The sequence below is a fragment of the Tenrec ecaudatus genome, chromosome 8 (genome assembly GCF_050624435.1).
Source record: "Tenrec ecaudatus isolate mTenEca1 chromosome 8, mTenEca1.hap1, whole genome shotgun sequence".
Taxonomy (NCBI): Eukaryota; Metazoa; Chordata; class Mammalia; order Afrosoricida; family Tenrecidae; genus Tenrec; species Tenrec ecaudatus.
Window position 1 is genome coordinate 156,649,001 of NC_134537.1, and position 17,830 is coordinate 156,666,830.

The 17,830-nt window shown below is 42.0% G+C and overlaps 1 protein-coding gene across 1 annotated transcript in view; it reads left to right on the forward strand.

The window, feature by feature from the left end:
* The window catches only part of NBAS (NBAS subunit of NRZ tethering complex), a 383,893-nt gene that overhangs the window by 247,937 nt on the left and 118,126 nt on the right, over positions 1-17,830 (forward strand). The window contains exon 40 of the mRNA XM_075557089.1: positions 110-247. Coding sequence (XP_075413204.1) covers positions 110-247 — 138 coding nt within the window. The remainder of the gene's footprint in view (positions 1-109; positions 248-17,830) is intronic.

Here is a 17,830-nt window from a genome sequence, read left to right on the forward strand (position 1 = left end):
TGGAAATTTTGAACCAAAATCCTACAGTACTGACTAGAAATGCAAGGATTTATTATAAAGCTTGTTAATTTCCTTTCAGCCAAGTTAATTTTGTCATGTTCCCTCCTAGGTGTTAGATGCTAACAAGTGCTTTGAAAAGCAGGCCCACTCTGCGTTATCTCTCCAGCTGGCAGCTTATTACTATAGCCTACAGATCTATGCCCGCGTGGCCCCATGCTTCAGGGACAAGTGCCATCCTCTCTACAGGGTGAGTCCTCATTGTTTCCGCTTTAGCAATGAGCAGAAGCAAAACCTTTCTAAAATGCTCAGAGTACATGCTTACCTCTTCGCAGAGACAGAGCCGCTTTGTACAGGCTGTTCTTGGATCACGAATGAGTTCCATTCTTTATTGTGCTGGTCTTTAGGACAAATGTGTATGTATAAATTAAAAGGAACAGTTAGGTACACTTTTTAATATCAGTTACTCATGTTTGTCTTAGAATATAATATACCTGTCTATGAATGGAAAGCATTAAAGAAATGCCCTGAGGTCCACTACAGTGTCTTTAAAATGATAATTCAGTAATAATGTTTTAACATTGTACTAGTAGGTGAGAATTCAATAGGAAATTAGTGTTCCATTTGCTAATCCATGACATGGTTTGCATTGCCTACAATGCGCCTTCACGTCTTTGACTGTGGCACGTGTCTCGTCTCCAGTCTTTTTCTAAGTAGCACACTCCTCACAAGTGTTGTTATTGAGTTCAGAGGTCAGTCCATTATGTGGTCCAGAGGAGACCTCTGGGAGTGGCTTCAGTTCTAACTGAGATGGGTGACTTAGGACAATAGTCTCGGAGTTTCCTCCAGGCTTCATTAGATCCGTAGTTTGCTCTTTTTCAGGAATTTCCCTTTTGTTCTTCATTTTTCAACCCTTCTATCCACATTCTCCTCAGCTTCTGGTCTGAGCTGTTGGAAGTAGTATGTAGGCAGCGTCTCGTTCTTCTGGTCTTAGGATCGAGGAGGCTGTGGTTCACGCGGGCCATTTACCCTTTGAACTAATTGATTCTGTGGGTCTTTGGTTTTCCAGCGTCTCCTTTGCTCCAGGTGAGAAGGGACCCATCACTGTATCTTAGCTGACTGCTTTCGAGCATCGAAGAATCCGGGCACTACTCAACTAACCAAGATATAAAATGTTTTCTCTATAATCTGAGTTATACAATTGATCTAAATGCCCCCTGAGGTCTTGGTCCTTAGCCTATAAGCTCTCTAGTTCAGTCCCACAGGGTATTCGGTTCTGAGAAATTTCTACACCTGTGACCCCTATGTGCCCTATGAATATATCAATATGTGAAAGGGCTTTAAAAAGTGTGTGGAAAAATAGAATTGTAGGATACAAGAATATTTTCATGAACTTTTGAAGCTTCCTAGTCTATGCAGTATATATGAATATGTGTGTAGAAATACCCACAATAATATCTGTGAATGCGGGGGATATGTAAATATATATGTATGCCTATACATGTTTGGCACACATTTATGTTTATATACCCCCTCACCAGCTGTTTGTGGATGCTGTTGTGGCAAGGTTGTCTCTTGTGGTATTTACCACAGTTGCCCTTTATTCTCAGGCACCCTGCAGTGTCTTCCTTTGCTCTGGTCACATTGTGTTGGCTTTCCCCATGTTGGGTACTGTCTTGCCCTCTACTAGAATCATCATGTGTCTGCTACCTAGTTTGTGGGGCTCCTTTTCTCTTCTACCTCTGGCTTGTAAGTAATTATACAGAGTTCTTTGTGTAAATCTATTCTTGACTTTTTAGTGGTTTCATAACTGATTTGTCCTTTAATGATTGATTTTTCCCCGTCAGCATTATGTCCTCCAGATTCATTCATGGTATGCAATGTCTCACAGATCCATTGCAAGTGTATATGCAACCATCTGTTTATCCTTTCATTCACTGATGAGCACGTAGGCTGTTTCTGTGTTTTTGCTGGTGTGAATAATGCTTCAAAACATGGGTATGGATAGGCCTCTTTGTGCCACGACTCACATTTCCGTAGAACACATGCCTAGGAGTGGGATGGCGGGATTGCATTTCTCGTTGTAGGTTTTTAAAGGAAGCACCTGACCGCTTTCCATAGTGGTTTGTACCTGTGCGGTCTTGCCAGCAGTGGATCAGAGTCCCAATCTCTCACCAGCGTTTGCTCTTTGTGTGCTTGATCAGTGCCATTATTGCTACTTGAGATGGAATTGCGTTTAATTTTCGGTTACACTTCCTAGAGGCTAGTGACTCCAGATCTCTCCATGTGTGTTTGCTAACCGCTTGAAGGTCGTCTTTGGCAAAGTGTCTGCCACGTCCTTTTCCAGACTTTCCAGTGGATTGCCTTTTTGTTGTTGAATTGTTATGATTTTCTATAAAATTTAGAAATTAGAGATGCTTATGCCAAAAAACTTTTCCCAGCCTAGAGGTTCTCTTTTTACTCGTTGGCTTAGCCTTTGATGAGCATTGGTATTTAATTTTCAGGACATCTCCATCACTTAGTTTTTCTTCTGTTGATTGTGCATTTTTAGCTATGTTGAGGGTCTATTTATTTTATAATTTAAGCTGCTAGCTTGGTTCCAATGGTATATTCCAGGTTTAACATTCTTGGGTCCATTTTGACTTCGTCTTCTTGTGTATGGTGTGAGGTAGAGGCCACTTTTACTTTTCTCCTGTTGGATATCCAGTTTTTGAGTGACAGCAAACCTGACGCTCTACGGGAGGTCATCAGGACTGTCACACATTAAAAAGACAGGAAAGAAAGAAAAGATCAAAGTGGATGGCAGAAAAGACTCTGAAACTTCCTCTTAATTGTAGAGTAACTAAGGCAAATTAAACATAATGAAGTCAAAGAATGGAACAGAAAGTCTCAAAAGGCACCTTGAGAACACAAAGACACATAATAAAATGCTCAGAGGCCCAGAATTCAGAATCCAAAAGGGAAGAACACACTCAGCATATTTGAAACAGAAAAAAACTCAAGAAGAAATGCAAGCTTCAAGTTACAATCTTGAGATATTCTCAGGGAAAAATATTGAATGATGCAGGAAATATCAAGAGAAGATGGCAAGAATACACAGCGTCACTCTACCCAAGTCAGCTAGTCGGCATTCTACCACTTCAGGAATGTCGAAATGAGCTTTACGTACAAGAGCAGTTGAATATTGAAAATACCCCAGCCCAGTTCAGATCATGTCTATAAGTCCAATATTAGCCCACATGTCTGATACTGATCTATAAGTTCCTCTTCAGACTCATGCAACACATGCAATGATGCTGAATTCAGGAAGATCAGTCCAGTGGGTAGAAAGTCTTGTGGATCCAGTGGCGGTAGAAGCATCTCAGTGCTGGTGTGGGTCTCCATGTGGCTCCTCCAGCTCTGAGGCTCTGACTGCCATCAACCTGTCTCCATTTGGCTTGTCAACCAGAATGGCCCTCCAGGAGTGAACGTGTGTCCCATCTCCAATGAACTATTTATCTCCTTAGCACCTCCAAATGTGGTCATCAAGCTGCGACCTGATTGACAGGCTAAAACCCACTCCTTCACTCTTAAGTCTCAAATTGACAGCAGATTATGTCACTGCCACAGTGCTTTTAGCACTTGGAAAAATTCCAAGCTACACTGAAGGCACTGGCCAAGAAGAACATGGCACCAGGAATTGAAAGAGTACCAACTGAAATGCTTCCGTAAGCTGGTGAATATGCTGGTGTAGGTCTCCACGTGGCACTTCCAGCCCTGAGGCTCTGACTGGAAGTATTCCCTCATCTATTCCAGAAAATTTAGAAGACACCCACTAGACCAACTGACTGGATGAGCTCCATATATGCGCCTTTCTAAAGAAAGGTGGTCCAACACAATGCTCGAAAGTATAGAACGATATCACTAATATCACATGCCAGTGAATTGTTGCTTAAGATCAACAGTGGTTGCAGCAGCATATCGACAGGGAGCTTCCAGAAATTCAGGCAGGATTCGGAAGAGGACATGGAACAGTGATATCATTGCTAATGTTTGATGGATCTTCACTGAAAGTAGAGAATACCAGACGTGTTTATTTGTGTTTTATTGACTATGTAAAATCATTTGATGTGTGGATTATAGCAAACTATGGCTAGCCTTGAGAAGAATGGGAATTCAAGAACACTTCATTGTGCTGATGTTGAATGTGGGCATGGACTAAATGGCAGTCATTTGAATAGAGAAGGGAAAACTGCCTGGTTTAAAATCAGGAAAGTATGTGTTAGGGTTGTTATCCGTTCATCATACTTATTCAACTTGCCAAGTCAGAGAAACTGCACTTTGTGAAGAAGGTGACGTCAGTATTGGAGCTTGCTGATGAAGATCAAGGATTGCAGACGTCAGTATGGATTAAACTCAATAGAAAGAAGACCAAAATCTTCACAACTAGACCACTAGGTAACATCATGGTAAGTGGAGAAAAGGTTGAATGAACTTTCAAGGGTTTTGCCTTGCTTGGGTCCATAATCATTATTCATGGAAGCAGGAGTTAAGCGGTGAAAAGACGTGTAGCACTGAGTAAAAATCTGCACAAGACCTTTTTAGAGATAAGAGCTCACGACATACAAAATCCAGGTCAGATAACCCCTCAGGATCAGAAATGGGAGTAGCGATACCAGGAGGGCAGGGGAAAGTGGGGAGAAGGGGAGGAAGGGGAAACCATTCACAATGATGGCTCCATAGCCCCCCTCCCTCACCCAGGGCAACCAAACCGAAGTGTGGGTAAAGGGACACAGTAGTCAGTATAAGATATGAAAATAATAATTTATCACGGGGTCACGGGTGGGGGAGGGAGGGATAAAAGAGGAACTGATACCAAGGGCTCAAGTAGAGAGAAAATGTTTTTTAAATGGTGATGGCAACGTATGTACAAATAGGCTTGCTACGATTGATGTATGGAATGTTGTAAGAGCCCCCAATAAAATGTGTGTGTTTTTTAAAAGAAATTTTTAGAGCATCGAAAAGCAAGGATGATTGTGGTAATGATTGTTCAACTCTTCTTGCTATGATTGAACTATTGAATTTTGTGATATGTGGATAAAGTGCCAGTAAAAGTGTTTTTAAAAAAGAAAGAAGAGCAAGTATGTTACTTTGAAGACTTAGGTATGTCTGACCCAAGCCATGGTATTTTCAATTGCCTTACATGCATGTGAAAGTTGGACATGAAAAAAACTGAACTAATGCATTTGAATTGTGTGGTACTGGAGAAGAATATTGAAAGTACCATAGATTGCTGAAAGGACAAACCCATCTGTCTTGGAAGAAATCCGACCAGGGTGCTCTGTAGAGGCAGTGATGGAGAGACTTTGCCCTGCGAGACAGGTCCCTGGAGAAGGACGTCATGTTAGGTAGGGTAGAGGGGGCAGTAAAGGAGAGGAAGGGCCTCAACGAGATGGATTGACACAGTGACTATGCAGCTCTGTGCTCAGTGACAGGAACAACGTTGAAGATGGCGCCAGACTGGGCAGGTTTGTTCTATGGGGCCTGCGGTTGCTCTCAGTCACGGCTGATTCGATGGCACCTAACCTCAACAGTGTTTTTGTATCTAAGGTGTTTCTTTTGTCGGGAAGTTATTGGTAGAATTTTTTGTTACCTATTTTTACTTTCTGAATCATTCCTGGTGCGTTCAAACTATTTTCATTCAGTGATTATTGATTGGTATGCATTTACTTCTTTCATTTTATGTTTTTTCAAAGTGTTGATGATTCCTTTGTTCTTAATTTTATGTGCTGAGTTTATTAATTTTTATTGCCATTGTTGAGTTTTGTATTTTTTCTTTGGTGAGTGGGTTTATTAATTTTCCTCATACTTTCCCCTCAAATTTACTTCTATCTTTACAAATCTTCCATTTCCTGATAGTGCTCTGAGTTTCTCATATAAATGAAGTTCTATAACTACACGATTTATTCCTAGTTTGTTCATTTGTTTTAAGTTACTGTCATTTACAAATCGGCATCTTTGGTTCCTTTTTTTTTCCAGTTTTGTTGCTTTGTTTGACCGTTGGGTTTATGAGTTGGAATCTGGGTAGTGTTATTATGTGTCTTAATTTTAAATTGTATATTGTCATTAGTACTTTGTCTAATATGTATTGTAAGGTTTGTATGGATTTAATAAATTCTTTTCATTTTTGTTTATCTGTGAATAACTTAGATTTTTTTTATTCAGAGACGATTTTATTTTCTATAAGTTTCTTGGTTGACAGTTATTTTCTGTCAGAGTTTTGTAAGTGCTGTCTCATTGCTATCTTTCTCGTGTAGTTTCTGTCAAGAAATCAGAACTTAGTTTTATTGGTGTCACTTTCTAGGTGATAGTTCATTTCCCCCAAGTTGTTCAGAATTCTCTCCTTGTTTTGGGAAAATTTTATTAGGATATGTCTTTGTCTTGGGGACTCTCCTGTATGAGGTTTGTTGAATGTCTTCAAGGGATACCTTTCTTTCTTTCTTTCTTTCTTTCTTTCTTTCTTTCTTTCTTTCTTTCTTTCTTTCAGGCTTGGGGTGCGTTCCATCAGGAACTCTTCAAATATTCTCGCTGTGTGTGTTTATTTTTTGTTTCCTCGTGCTGTTCTGCAATTTTAAGCACATGCATTATTCTCCTTGGTAGTGACCCTCATAGCCTTTCTTTATTGTTTCATTCTTTTTTATGATCATTACTCAAACAAATCAGTATCAAGTGACTTGTCCTTTATTTCACTGATTCTGTCTTCCAGTTATTCAGTTTTACTCCAATGTCCTTCTATTGAGATCTGAGTTTCTTATGTCTAATAATTTATGGCTAAACTTCCCTATTTGTAATTGCTGCTTAAGATTTATAATTGTGTATTTTTAAATTTTGTGCTAGTATTCCCTTACAGAATTTTTCTGAGTTTGTCCATTGTTTTATTGGGTTCATCTGTTTTCCTTTATCTCTTTGAGGATTCTCTATATAAGTGTTGTGAATTCCTTATTAGGTAGTTCTAGTACCATTTCTTCCTCAGCAAAGTTTTCTGCCCTTTATTTTGGTCATTCGTTGCAGCCATATTGCCCTGCCTTTTTCTATGATTTTATTATTGGTTGTCTCTAGTGTCCTATTTATGTCTTGCTTGCTTCGTCTTAACTTTGTGTAAGACGATGTAGCATGGTGTGCAGGGCAGGCATGCTGCACTAGCTGCTCAGTCGGCAGCACAGGCTTACTCACCATGGGTGCCTTCGTGGGTGGAGCAGGAGCTGCCAGTGGGAACATGGCGCTCTCTCCACTACCAGGCATGCAGGGCGACTGAGGGAGGGCTGTGCTGCTACTGACCGCCATCTGTGGCTGGTCAAACAGCATGGGAGGAGAACAGCGCTGCCTGTGTCTGGTTGCTTATAGGACCTCCTTGAGGACACTATGAGTGTTTTTCTCCTGTTCACCAGCAATCATAATGATCCATGATTACCACTGGTTAGGAACTAATCTATTGATCACGGCTGACTCAGTACTCTGCAGACTCCAGGATTCATGCACCTCTGATCTGTTCGACACATCTTGCTGCCTCTGGGTATCTCCACTCCATGTCGGTTTCTTATGGGGAATTCTGTGATGTTGCTCTCCTGTGCTCCTCAGGTGTGGTTGCCAATGGCTTTGCCTCATGGTGGCCAAATGTGGGTGACTGTCAGGGTCCCTCAGCTCCATTTCACTCCTCTATTGCTGTCTTCTTTAATTTCTTCTCTCAGTTGGTGTTCAATCAAATTATTTTTCCTTCACATTGATGTGTAGGTTCCAAGATCATTGCTGATAAATCATATAATCTCGTCAATATCTTTCCCTGCCTTCCTGCTCAGACTCATCAGGAAAGCTCCGCTGACAAAGGCGTGCCTAGAGGAGCTGTACCACGTATTTCACAGCATTGCAACCAGCACCTGTTCATGCCATGTACGTACACAGGTTCCAAAGCATTTGCTTCAAAATTTCACGTATATCGAAGCACAATGAACCCTTATTTTGACCAAAATCATTGTCCTTTGTTGTAGAATTTTATTATTATTATTTTCTTTTTCAAATATTGTTTGGGTCCTTAAAATATACTTGGTTGAGATTTCTAAATGGATATCATTCATTGTAAATGGGGTCTTCCTCTTAATTCCCAATATAATTTGGGCCCAGTGACATAAGGAAGCTGTAATTCAGGGCCATTGCTTCAGGAAGTGGCATTCTATCTCTGTGGGAATAGAAGTTAATAAAATCCAGGATGTCAAATGATGATGTCTCAGCCTAAGATTCCTGATTTCTTATTCACCCTAGAAAGAAACGGTGTGCCTACGAGAGCACTGAGCCAGTAATGGCCAGGTATGCGCCAGCTTCTTCTTTTTAAAATCATTTTATTGGGTGCTCGTACAACTCTTATCACAATCCATACTTCCATCCATTGTGTCAAGCACATTTCTACATTTGTTTCCCTCATCATTCCCAAAACATTTGCTTTCTACTTGAGCCCATATCAGCTCCTCATTTTCCCCTCCCTCCCCACTTTCCCTCCTCCATGAACCCTTGATAATTTATAAATTATTATTATTTTGTCATATCTTGATGTCTCCCTTCACCCACTTCTCCGTGGTCCATCCCCCAGGGGGAAGGTAATATGTAGATCCTTGTAATCTGTTCCACCTACTGCTTCAGGGATTTCTTGGCAACTTTTGAAAGCATTTGATTGTGGGTCTGAAACAAGAAATGAAGAGACAGATTTTATTCTCATAGATATGCAAAAATGCTTCCAAATAGGTAGATGTGTTAAGGGGGAGTCATGGGGGAGAGTTTAATGCCTCTCCAGATGGTTTGCCTCTCTCTCTTCCCAGTGGTAACATGTTAATTCAGGCATCCATAGTTCATCCTGGCACTGTGTTCTTCGTATGGTCCAACATCAGGATTGGAGGAAGATTTATTCACAATCTGATATGCAGATGACACAACTAGGTCGCTGAAAATGAAGAGGAATTTCCGGAAGTACTTGGTGATGAAGATCAAGGTTTCCACCTTCAATATGGATTACAGCCCGATGTAAAGAAAACAAAATCCTCACGAAGTAACGTCGTGATAAACGGAGGAATATTGAAATTGTCAGGAATGTTACCTTGTTTGTGTCCATAATCGGTACTCACAGGCATCAGGCAGAATCAAACAGTGGAATGTGTTGGGCAAATCTGCTGCACAAGACCTTTTAGAGCGTTGGAGTGCAAGGATATTAGCTTAAGAACCCAGCCATGGTAATTTCAGTGGCTTCCTATGCATGTGGAAATTGTGACGAAGGAAAGCCGGAGAACGGATGCATTTGAATTATGGTGCTGGCAAAGAACATTGAAAGTACTGTGGACTGCCAAAAACCAAACAGATCCACCTTCAAGAAGTGTAGGCAAAATGCTCCTGGGCCAAGATTGGTGAGACTTGGTCTTACACCCTTTGGACCATGTTATCGGGAGAGACCACCACCTGGTAAAGGACACCGTGCTTGGTAAAGTCGAAGGGTAGCGAGAAAGAGGAAGACTTGGGTGAGCTGGATCGACCAGAGGCTGCAGTGATGTGCGCCAGCTCAGCTGTGAGGACGGCACAGGCCTAGTGGCATTTCATTTTGCTGCACAGTGGGTTCCTGTGAGCTAAACCAGGTTGACAGCACCCAACGACAGTTTACCACCAGTACACTACCGCGACTTCGGAAGCCTCACTCTGTGTTCCTTTTTAAAGCATACTTTCAATCAGCTGCCATCGGAGTCGTTCTATAATGAAGACCGGATCATTTTACTGTGCTTGAAGTCCTCTATCAGTTTCCATGGCCCTAGGAAGGTCAGCACATTCCCGGTGGTCTGCTTTCTGTTTGTGTATCTGCAATTTCATCTTCCCTTGTTTTAGTCAGACCAAAGTACATATCATTCTACCATACTTTATGTAAAATAATCTTCTGCTCTCCATTTTCTTGCCTTTCTGCCTGTTGTAGTCTCTGCCTGTCACCCATCAGTGCTTGGCTGAGCTCCTTTGTTCAGGTGTTACCACACCAAGGAAGCGCTCTAGAGTTCTCTGCAGCTGCACTGGGCATTCCCATGTGCTCTGGTATTGTGCTGTTCTCCCTCTGTTACAGCACTTGGATCCTATTAGCTCACATTTGTGCACTTTTTGTCTCACCAGATTATGAGATGTTTGAGTGCGCTGTCTGTTGTATTTATGGCATTCCCAGTGCTTGGAGCAGGATGTAGAATACAGCTACCAAACAATATATGCTTATTGGATGATTGATTGAAAATTAATGAATAGCTTTACAGTACATGTGATGAGACTTCAAAAAATTTCTGGAAAATGAAATTAAAACATAGTGTATTTTTCTACTGATGCCTAATCTTCTGAGATCATTGAATTCTCTCGCTCTCTCTTTCTGTATTCGTCAAATATTGTTCACATGATTATGCTAGGCAATGTTTTACATACTGAGAAAAATAATAGGAAATAGATATTGGTCAAAGATCCAATGGATGAATTCTGATCTAAAAAGAAGAAAATTGTGGAATAGGATTTTAAATTTTTATGGAAACCTGACTTGCTGAACTCAGTGAGACAGGGGAAACCCTCAAATCTATTGCTCTGTGAAAATTAATCTTTCAGCCTTGAACTGAAACTATTCCATGAAGTTAGCCTTCAACTGAACCAACAGTTTAGCTCAGTTGCCACATTGCCATGGAACTGATGCCAATGAGTAAAGAATATTCGTGTGGAGCAGTGTGTCCCTTAAAAGACTTATCTATATGAGCTCAAACTGACAACGGAGAGGCTTCAGGAACAAAGTCTAAGTTCATGGCTGTCAAACAAGGTAGATAGAGATGGCAAGAATGGCGACACAATGTGAAGAATGTAGCCCACACCATGGAGCTACACGTGTAGAAGGTGTGGAGCTGGTGGAGATTTTGAAAATTAAGAAATTTCTTCCCTTTAAGCACTTACATGCTTCTGTAGAAAAAGGCATCCTAAACAAATATTTGCTCTATTACATGGTGATAGAGCTATAAAAGCACGTGTGTAGTTTAATTTAAATAGTGTCAGGAATGACCTCAACTGATAGGGTGGCTTTATTGTGTTGACCTATAGCAACACCCTGCAGCTGTCTAGAAAAGTCCACCAGACAGCAGGGCCAGTGGCACCATGGGCACAGGAATGTCACCTTGCCTACGTACGAGTGTGTGGTCTTTTTCCTTCAGTTTTTGAATTGGTGTTGCAATTTTGCTAGACAAAAATCAGAGGCAGAGAAAAGCTGCCTAGCTGTTGAGGCGCAGGAGAGGACACGGATGTGGGCCCTGACCAGGCTTCCTTGTGATCCGGTGCGGGATCTCGTCTGTCTGGCTAAGAAACTGTCAGGAGGGGTCTGGCAGCAAGGGTCCACTGTGGAACGTGTCTATTGGAGTTGTCAGGGACAGTAGAAATAGCAGGCTAGCCCAACAATGTCACTTGACTGCCTTTAAGTAGCTTTTACACTCATTTTCCCGTTGAACCTGGAAGCACCTGCATTTTGCAGAAGAGCCTTCTTTGCAGCAATCGGACTCTTCCCGGCATTGGGTACTTGGTAGGGTTCTGTGGCAGAAAGTGACATCCTGTCCCTCGCAGCTCCCGGGTCTAATCTTGCTTGCTCTTTATTTGGACATGCTATCACTCCAGCTTTGTTTCCAGAGGAGCGTGTCACTCTGTCTGGCGTGAGTCAAATGTGAAATCCCGGCGGGCTTGTTTAATGTACGCCTTGGTGAACTCTAAACTCCTGCTTATGACCGATAAAGCCTCTTGATGAGGTCGCTGAGCCTCCAGCCATATTTCCTGACACCACCCTGTGTGAAGATTAAGCTCCAGCTTCACAGACTGGGCATTTCTCTGAACTGAACGCACTTCACCATGCCTCTGTGCCCATGCAGACGTCCTTCCCTCTGTCTAATAGACACGCGTTCAAGACCCTCCGCTCTGAAGCGGCCTATGATGTCTTGGCAGATCCGCAGCTCCCTCTCCCGCCTCACTGCTTGGTGTGTGCCCCACTCCTGAAGCAGTTCTGTTCGGGTGTTGGTTCTGCCCCTCTCAGTGTGCGCGGTCGCATTGGAGCACAGGAGTTGGGTCTTTTTCTGCCTAACCCTCACTTTATGTGTGACTATTTATGGCTGTATAAAGAACTTAGGGAGCATTTCACCTGCTATGCGTTAGAATTTCCTTCAGGCGTCAGCTTTGCTGTTTTGAGCCCTGACCCTCTTGAGTTTGAAGGATTCGTAGGCACTGCAGGTGGATGTTTTAAGTACACAAAGCTTGTTATTGACAACCTAATTGCTCGTTCATTGTTTGAGCCTTTTCTGCGTCTTCCTTCCTCTGAACAGAGCAGGACTTTCGAGTTTGGGGTTAAACAGGACAACCAGCTGATGAATCAGTTACCTTGGGCACTGAAATCTAAGTGGTTTCAGTTTGCTTCCGACACATGAACACGTGCTGAAGGTCAGCTTTCACCCACATGCCAGTGTGATTTGTTCCTAATTCTGCATTTCCCCCCACATTTTTGTATTTAGGGATATATAATGATAATTGACGCATAGTCGGACAGGAATTTCTCCATAGCTAAAATGCCAATGATGTAAAAGAGTTTCTCTCTTTTGTATCCTTTCAGAAATAAGGTATGTGGATTCATACTTGGTTACTATTTTCCCTCCAAAAATTCTAAATAAGCTATACAATACTTTTCTGCACCTGTTTTGTTTTTAACTTTTTTCTTACCTTTGTAATTATTGTAAGTGCATTTAAAAGTGTGATTCCCTTGGCATTCTTTGTAAAAGATTTCAGAAGATTAAATCAGTTAAAATGGAAACATATCCTTTAGTTTTATATGCTAAGGAAGCAAAGTCAGCGGGGATGAAATTCAAAACTTTATGGTAGACTATTTCTAAAGTGTGTATTGTTGTTTTTCAACGCTAATTGAAAATACTAAGTAGAAAATTATCTCAAGCAAAATTAAAACCCACCCTAGAGGGGGAACACACCACCTGCTTAAAACTTTCCAATTGACGTTTCCAAGAAACGGAGACCATTCAACCGAATGAAACCATTGTCTCTACTACGGAGCAGTGGATTGAGTCATTGACCATTCTGTTGCTATGAATATTTATATCTTGTTTTTATAAGGCCTTGCCCTTACTCTTTTTTTAAATCATATTTTATTAAGCCCCCTGAGTACACTGACAAGCTTTGTGTGTGTCTTCCTGGGTAGGTATGGGTGGTGGAGGAGAGACAGGGCAGAATAACTCCAAACCTTCTGTTTAAATTCTTGATGTCTTTTTATGTTGTTAGCTTTGGCACCTGTAATAATTTGTAATATCACTTTAAATACTAAATATGAAACAATTGAAAACCGCCATTCATGACTTCAGGAGACCTGGTGGCTCAGTTGTGTAAGCAGTGGACTTGTAACCTCATGGCCAGTGGTTCAAACCCACTAGCCACTGATGCGCAGGAGAAAGATAGGGCTGACTGCTCCCTTGAAGACTGGCAGCCTTAGAGACCTTATGCAGAGTCACTTTGAGTTAGAATCACTAACTCAAATGTAGTTAGTGAATTAAAGTGGGAAAGAGAGGAGTGATTGAGTATATACCCTAAACAGAAAAGTTAGTAATTTATGGTACTGTGTTGGATGTCTAGGGAAAAGGGCTTGTAATGAGGAGGTCAGAAGTTCTGGCTACAGCTGTTGAATGTGGGACCTCTGTTATTTGTCTATAAACCATGCACTGCAGCCCCTTACACCACTCATTGAGTTGGTATGAGCATCAAATGGCAATGGTTGTGGAATTTTAAAACTTTAACATTTGGTTCACTTGTGGGAATGAATGTACAATATGAAGCTTGAGGGGACAGTATACTTGGAATATTCAGAGAAAGGGATATGTTTCAAAAGAATTTTAATGAAATAAACTTAAATACTGCTAATATCTTAGTTATCTAGTGGTTGTACAAGAGTGCTACAAAAACTTGATGCCTTTAACAAGAGAAATTTATTTCCTTACAGTATAGCAGACTTGAAGTCCAAATGAGGGTGCTGGCTCTGGAGAAAGGCTTTTTCTCTCTCTTGGCTAGAAAAAAATGCTAGTCTTCTTTGAGTTTCTGACCCTTGCATCTTTGATGATCCTTCAAAATGCCTTGAACAACATGTCCAGGTGAAGACTTCTATTCTAAAATTATATGGTCAGAGTATAGATGGGGAAAACCGTCTTCACTGTGTGGGTTTGCTGGTGAAAAATAAAGCTGGAGCACTTTTGAGCTCTGTCACAGGACAAATGCACGTCACTTCTGCCACCCTAACCCCTCCTTCCTGGAAGTTTGCACTCACTCTCTCTGTAACTGAGCAGAAATGCCTTAGCCAGATGACGTGTGAGAGCACCAGGCAGCAGCAGAGCACAGCCAGAGCAAGCATCAATAGGCTGATGGGCCGTGGCCTGTATCCCTGTACAAAGTGGCTATTGCAGTGATGAACAGTACAATGTGGCACCCGAAGTTTATTCAACCAAAGAGGTGCCAAGATCTGAGGCACAGAATCCTCTTTGCCCAATCCATTGCCAGAAATGATAGCCATATACAGATTATTCCCAAATCACAATGTAATTGAATTTAGATTTTCTCTATTGACTTCCATCTTTGTGCCCAGTTTTCCTGTGATTTTGGTAAGATGAAGTTTTTGCCACTGTGCTTCTTTGGCCCCTAAATTTAGGGGGCTTTGGGGTTCTATCATAATATCATTAGGGTCCTTATGTTATATCCAAGATCTTTCTAGGTGTGGCCCCGACTTAGGGATCTTATCTCTTGCTTTATTCCATTAGGGCCTTAAAAAACATTCCACCTTTGGTTGGAATCTGTCTGTCTGTATTGTCTGAGCCTCTTGCTTCTGCTACCCGAGTAGTCTAGACATTACCTACCAGGACTAAAAATCACATGAAAAATTCCATGATATTTTAATCCATTTGTTCATAGACTTTTGGAAAACCCCCCTTGTATATTTCTTAGTACACAACACTGCTAACAAAAAGCAAACCTATACCAAGTCAATTCCAACTCATAGAGACTCTATAGGACAGAGTAGAACGGCCCTATCGCGTTTCCAAGGCTCAGATCTCTGTGGTGAAGGTGTGCATCAGGGGTATAGCCTCTCACCAGACTTGTTCAATCTGTATGCTGACCAAATAATCTGAGAAGCTCAACTATATGAAGAAGAAGCAGACATTAAGATTGGAGACATTCTTATTAACATTATGTAGCTGATACAGCCTTGCTTACTGAAAGGAGGAGGGCTTGAAGCACTTGCTGATGCAGCTCAAGGTTTCAGCTTTCTGAATGGATTACAGCTCCATGTAAAGACAACCATCCTCACAGCCGGACCAGTGAGTGACACTACAATAGATGCAGAAAAGACAGAAGTTGTCAAGGATGTCATTTTGCTTGGCTCCATTATCAGTGCTCAGGGAAGCAGCATTCACGAGATCCCAGCATTGCACTGGGAAAATCTGCTGTATAAGACCTCTTTAAAGTGTTGAAGAGTAAAGATGTCACTTTCAGAACTATGATGCTCTTGACCAAGCCATCATGTTTTCTGTTGCCTCATTTGCATGTGGAAAAGTTTGACACTGAATAGAGACGACTGAAGAGAAATCTGTGCATTTGACTCATGGTATTGGTGGAGAATATTAAAAGTGCCATGACTGCCAAAAGGACAGATTGTCTTGGAAGAAGTACAGTCAGAATGCTCCTGAGACACAGGGATGGTGAGGCTTCTTCTCACATACTGGGAACATGGTGTCCGGAGAGACCAGTCCCCGGAAAAGGGCCTTGTGGTAGTTAGTGATTTTATGTCAACGTGAAGATGTATGAAGTGTAGGGGTGGAATCCAACCTGTCAGTCAGGGCACAGCCTGATCATGCCCCCTTGTGGGTATGGCCTTCTTTTAACCAGGAGACTGGGAACTGCCCTCTCTCTTTCCCATCCTTGGTCTTACCTGCTTGCTGGTGCCCTGCCATGTTTCCACCAACTGTGGATCCACATGATTTTGCACCCACCAGCTTATGATGTTTGCATGTAGCGACGTGTCATTGCATGTGGCGACATGAGTCTGAAGAGTGACTTATGGACTAGTATCAGAATTATGGACATGGACTGGCCTGAGATGCCTTTTTAAAAAAATATTTTGCAATATTTATCTTTTTATCTTTTTTTTAAAGCATTTTATTAGGGGCTCATACAACTCTTATCACAATCCATGCATATATATACATCAATTGTATAAAGCACATCCGTACATTCTTTGCCCTAATCACTCTCAAAGCATTTGCTCTCCACTTAAGCCCTCTGCATCAGGTCCTCTTTTTTATCCCCCTCCCTCCCCGCTCTCCCTTCCTTCATGAGCCCTTGATAATCCACAGATTGTTATATTGTCATATCTTGCCCTATCCGGAGTCTCCCTTCCCCCCCTTCTCTGCCATCCCTCTCCCAGGGAGGAGGTCACATGTGGATCCTTGTAATCAGTTCCCCCTTTCCAACCCACTCACCTTCCACTCTCCCAGCATCGCCCCTCACACCCTTGGTCCTGAAGGTATCGTCCACCCTGGATTCCCTGTGTCTCCAGCTCCCATATGCACCAGTGTACAATCTCTGCCCTATCCACTCCTGCAAGGTAGAATTCGGATCATGGTAGTTGGTGGGAGGGAGCATCCAGGATCTGGGGGATAGCTGTGTTCTTCATCGGTACTACATCGCACCCTGACTGACCCGTCTCCTCTCCTAAACCCCTCTATGAGGGGATCTCCAGTGGCCGACAAATGAGCCTTGAGTCTCCACTCTGCACTTCTCCCTTCATTCACTATGGTATATATGCCTTCTTATTACACAATTACTTCTTGATACAAAGTTCTTTCTTATACATAGATGATAGTCACTGGATTTCTTTCCCTAGTCAACCTGGTCTAGCACAGAAATCGTCCATGGTAAAGTAGAAGGGCAACCAAAAGGGGGCAGATGCTTAACCAGATACATTGACACCGTGGCTAGAGCAGGGCGCTCACAGGAACAACAAACAGCAGGTGGTACTTTATTCCCTTGTATGTCAGGTCGCTGTGAGTCCGCCCTGTCTCTACAAGAGCAGGCTGCCCCTTCTTTTTCCTGCAGAGTGGCTGGGGAGATTGAACTGCCTACCTTTGATTAGCAAGCCAGCTCCTAACCACCACTGCACCGTGGCTTCTTTGATGTACAGTAGGTGCACAAAGTCTTTGTTGAATGAATGAATGATAAATGTCCCAGACCTTACTTGGGGGAGGGTTACTATTCAAATCCAGGAAACTGATCTTTGGTTTTTTAGAGTGTGACTCCATATACACATAGAGTTGGGGAAAAAAATGTTTTTGAGTGTGGTATGGTTGACTCTTGCAAATTCGCCTGCTGGAATCCAGGAAGATTTCTTTAATTGGTTTTTATCAGTATTCCCAGATTGTTCCTTAATAGGATCAAGAGCGAGAATGTCAGGCTAGGTTTGGTAATATAGACTCGACATTGACAAATCTTCTGTGTGGCTCAGGATAATGGCTTACACATTAAAATGCTGACAGCTCACTATAATTAGGTATACATTTCTGTGAACCAAAGGTAGATTCTGGGTTTTCTTCCCCTGATCTGCTCATATTAAAATATGTGCTGGGCTTTCACAGACATTGAGACAGATTGAATTAATGCTGCTCCAGTATTCGGCTTCCTGTTAAATGGTTCCAGAGTCATAGTTCAGCTGCAATGGTTCTGTTGGCGTTCAGAAAAA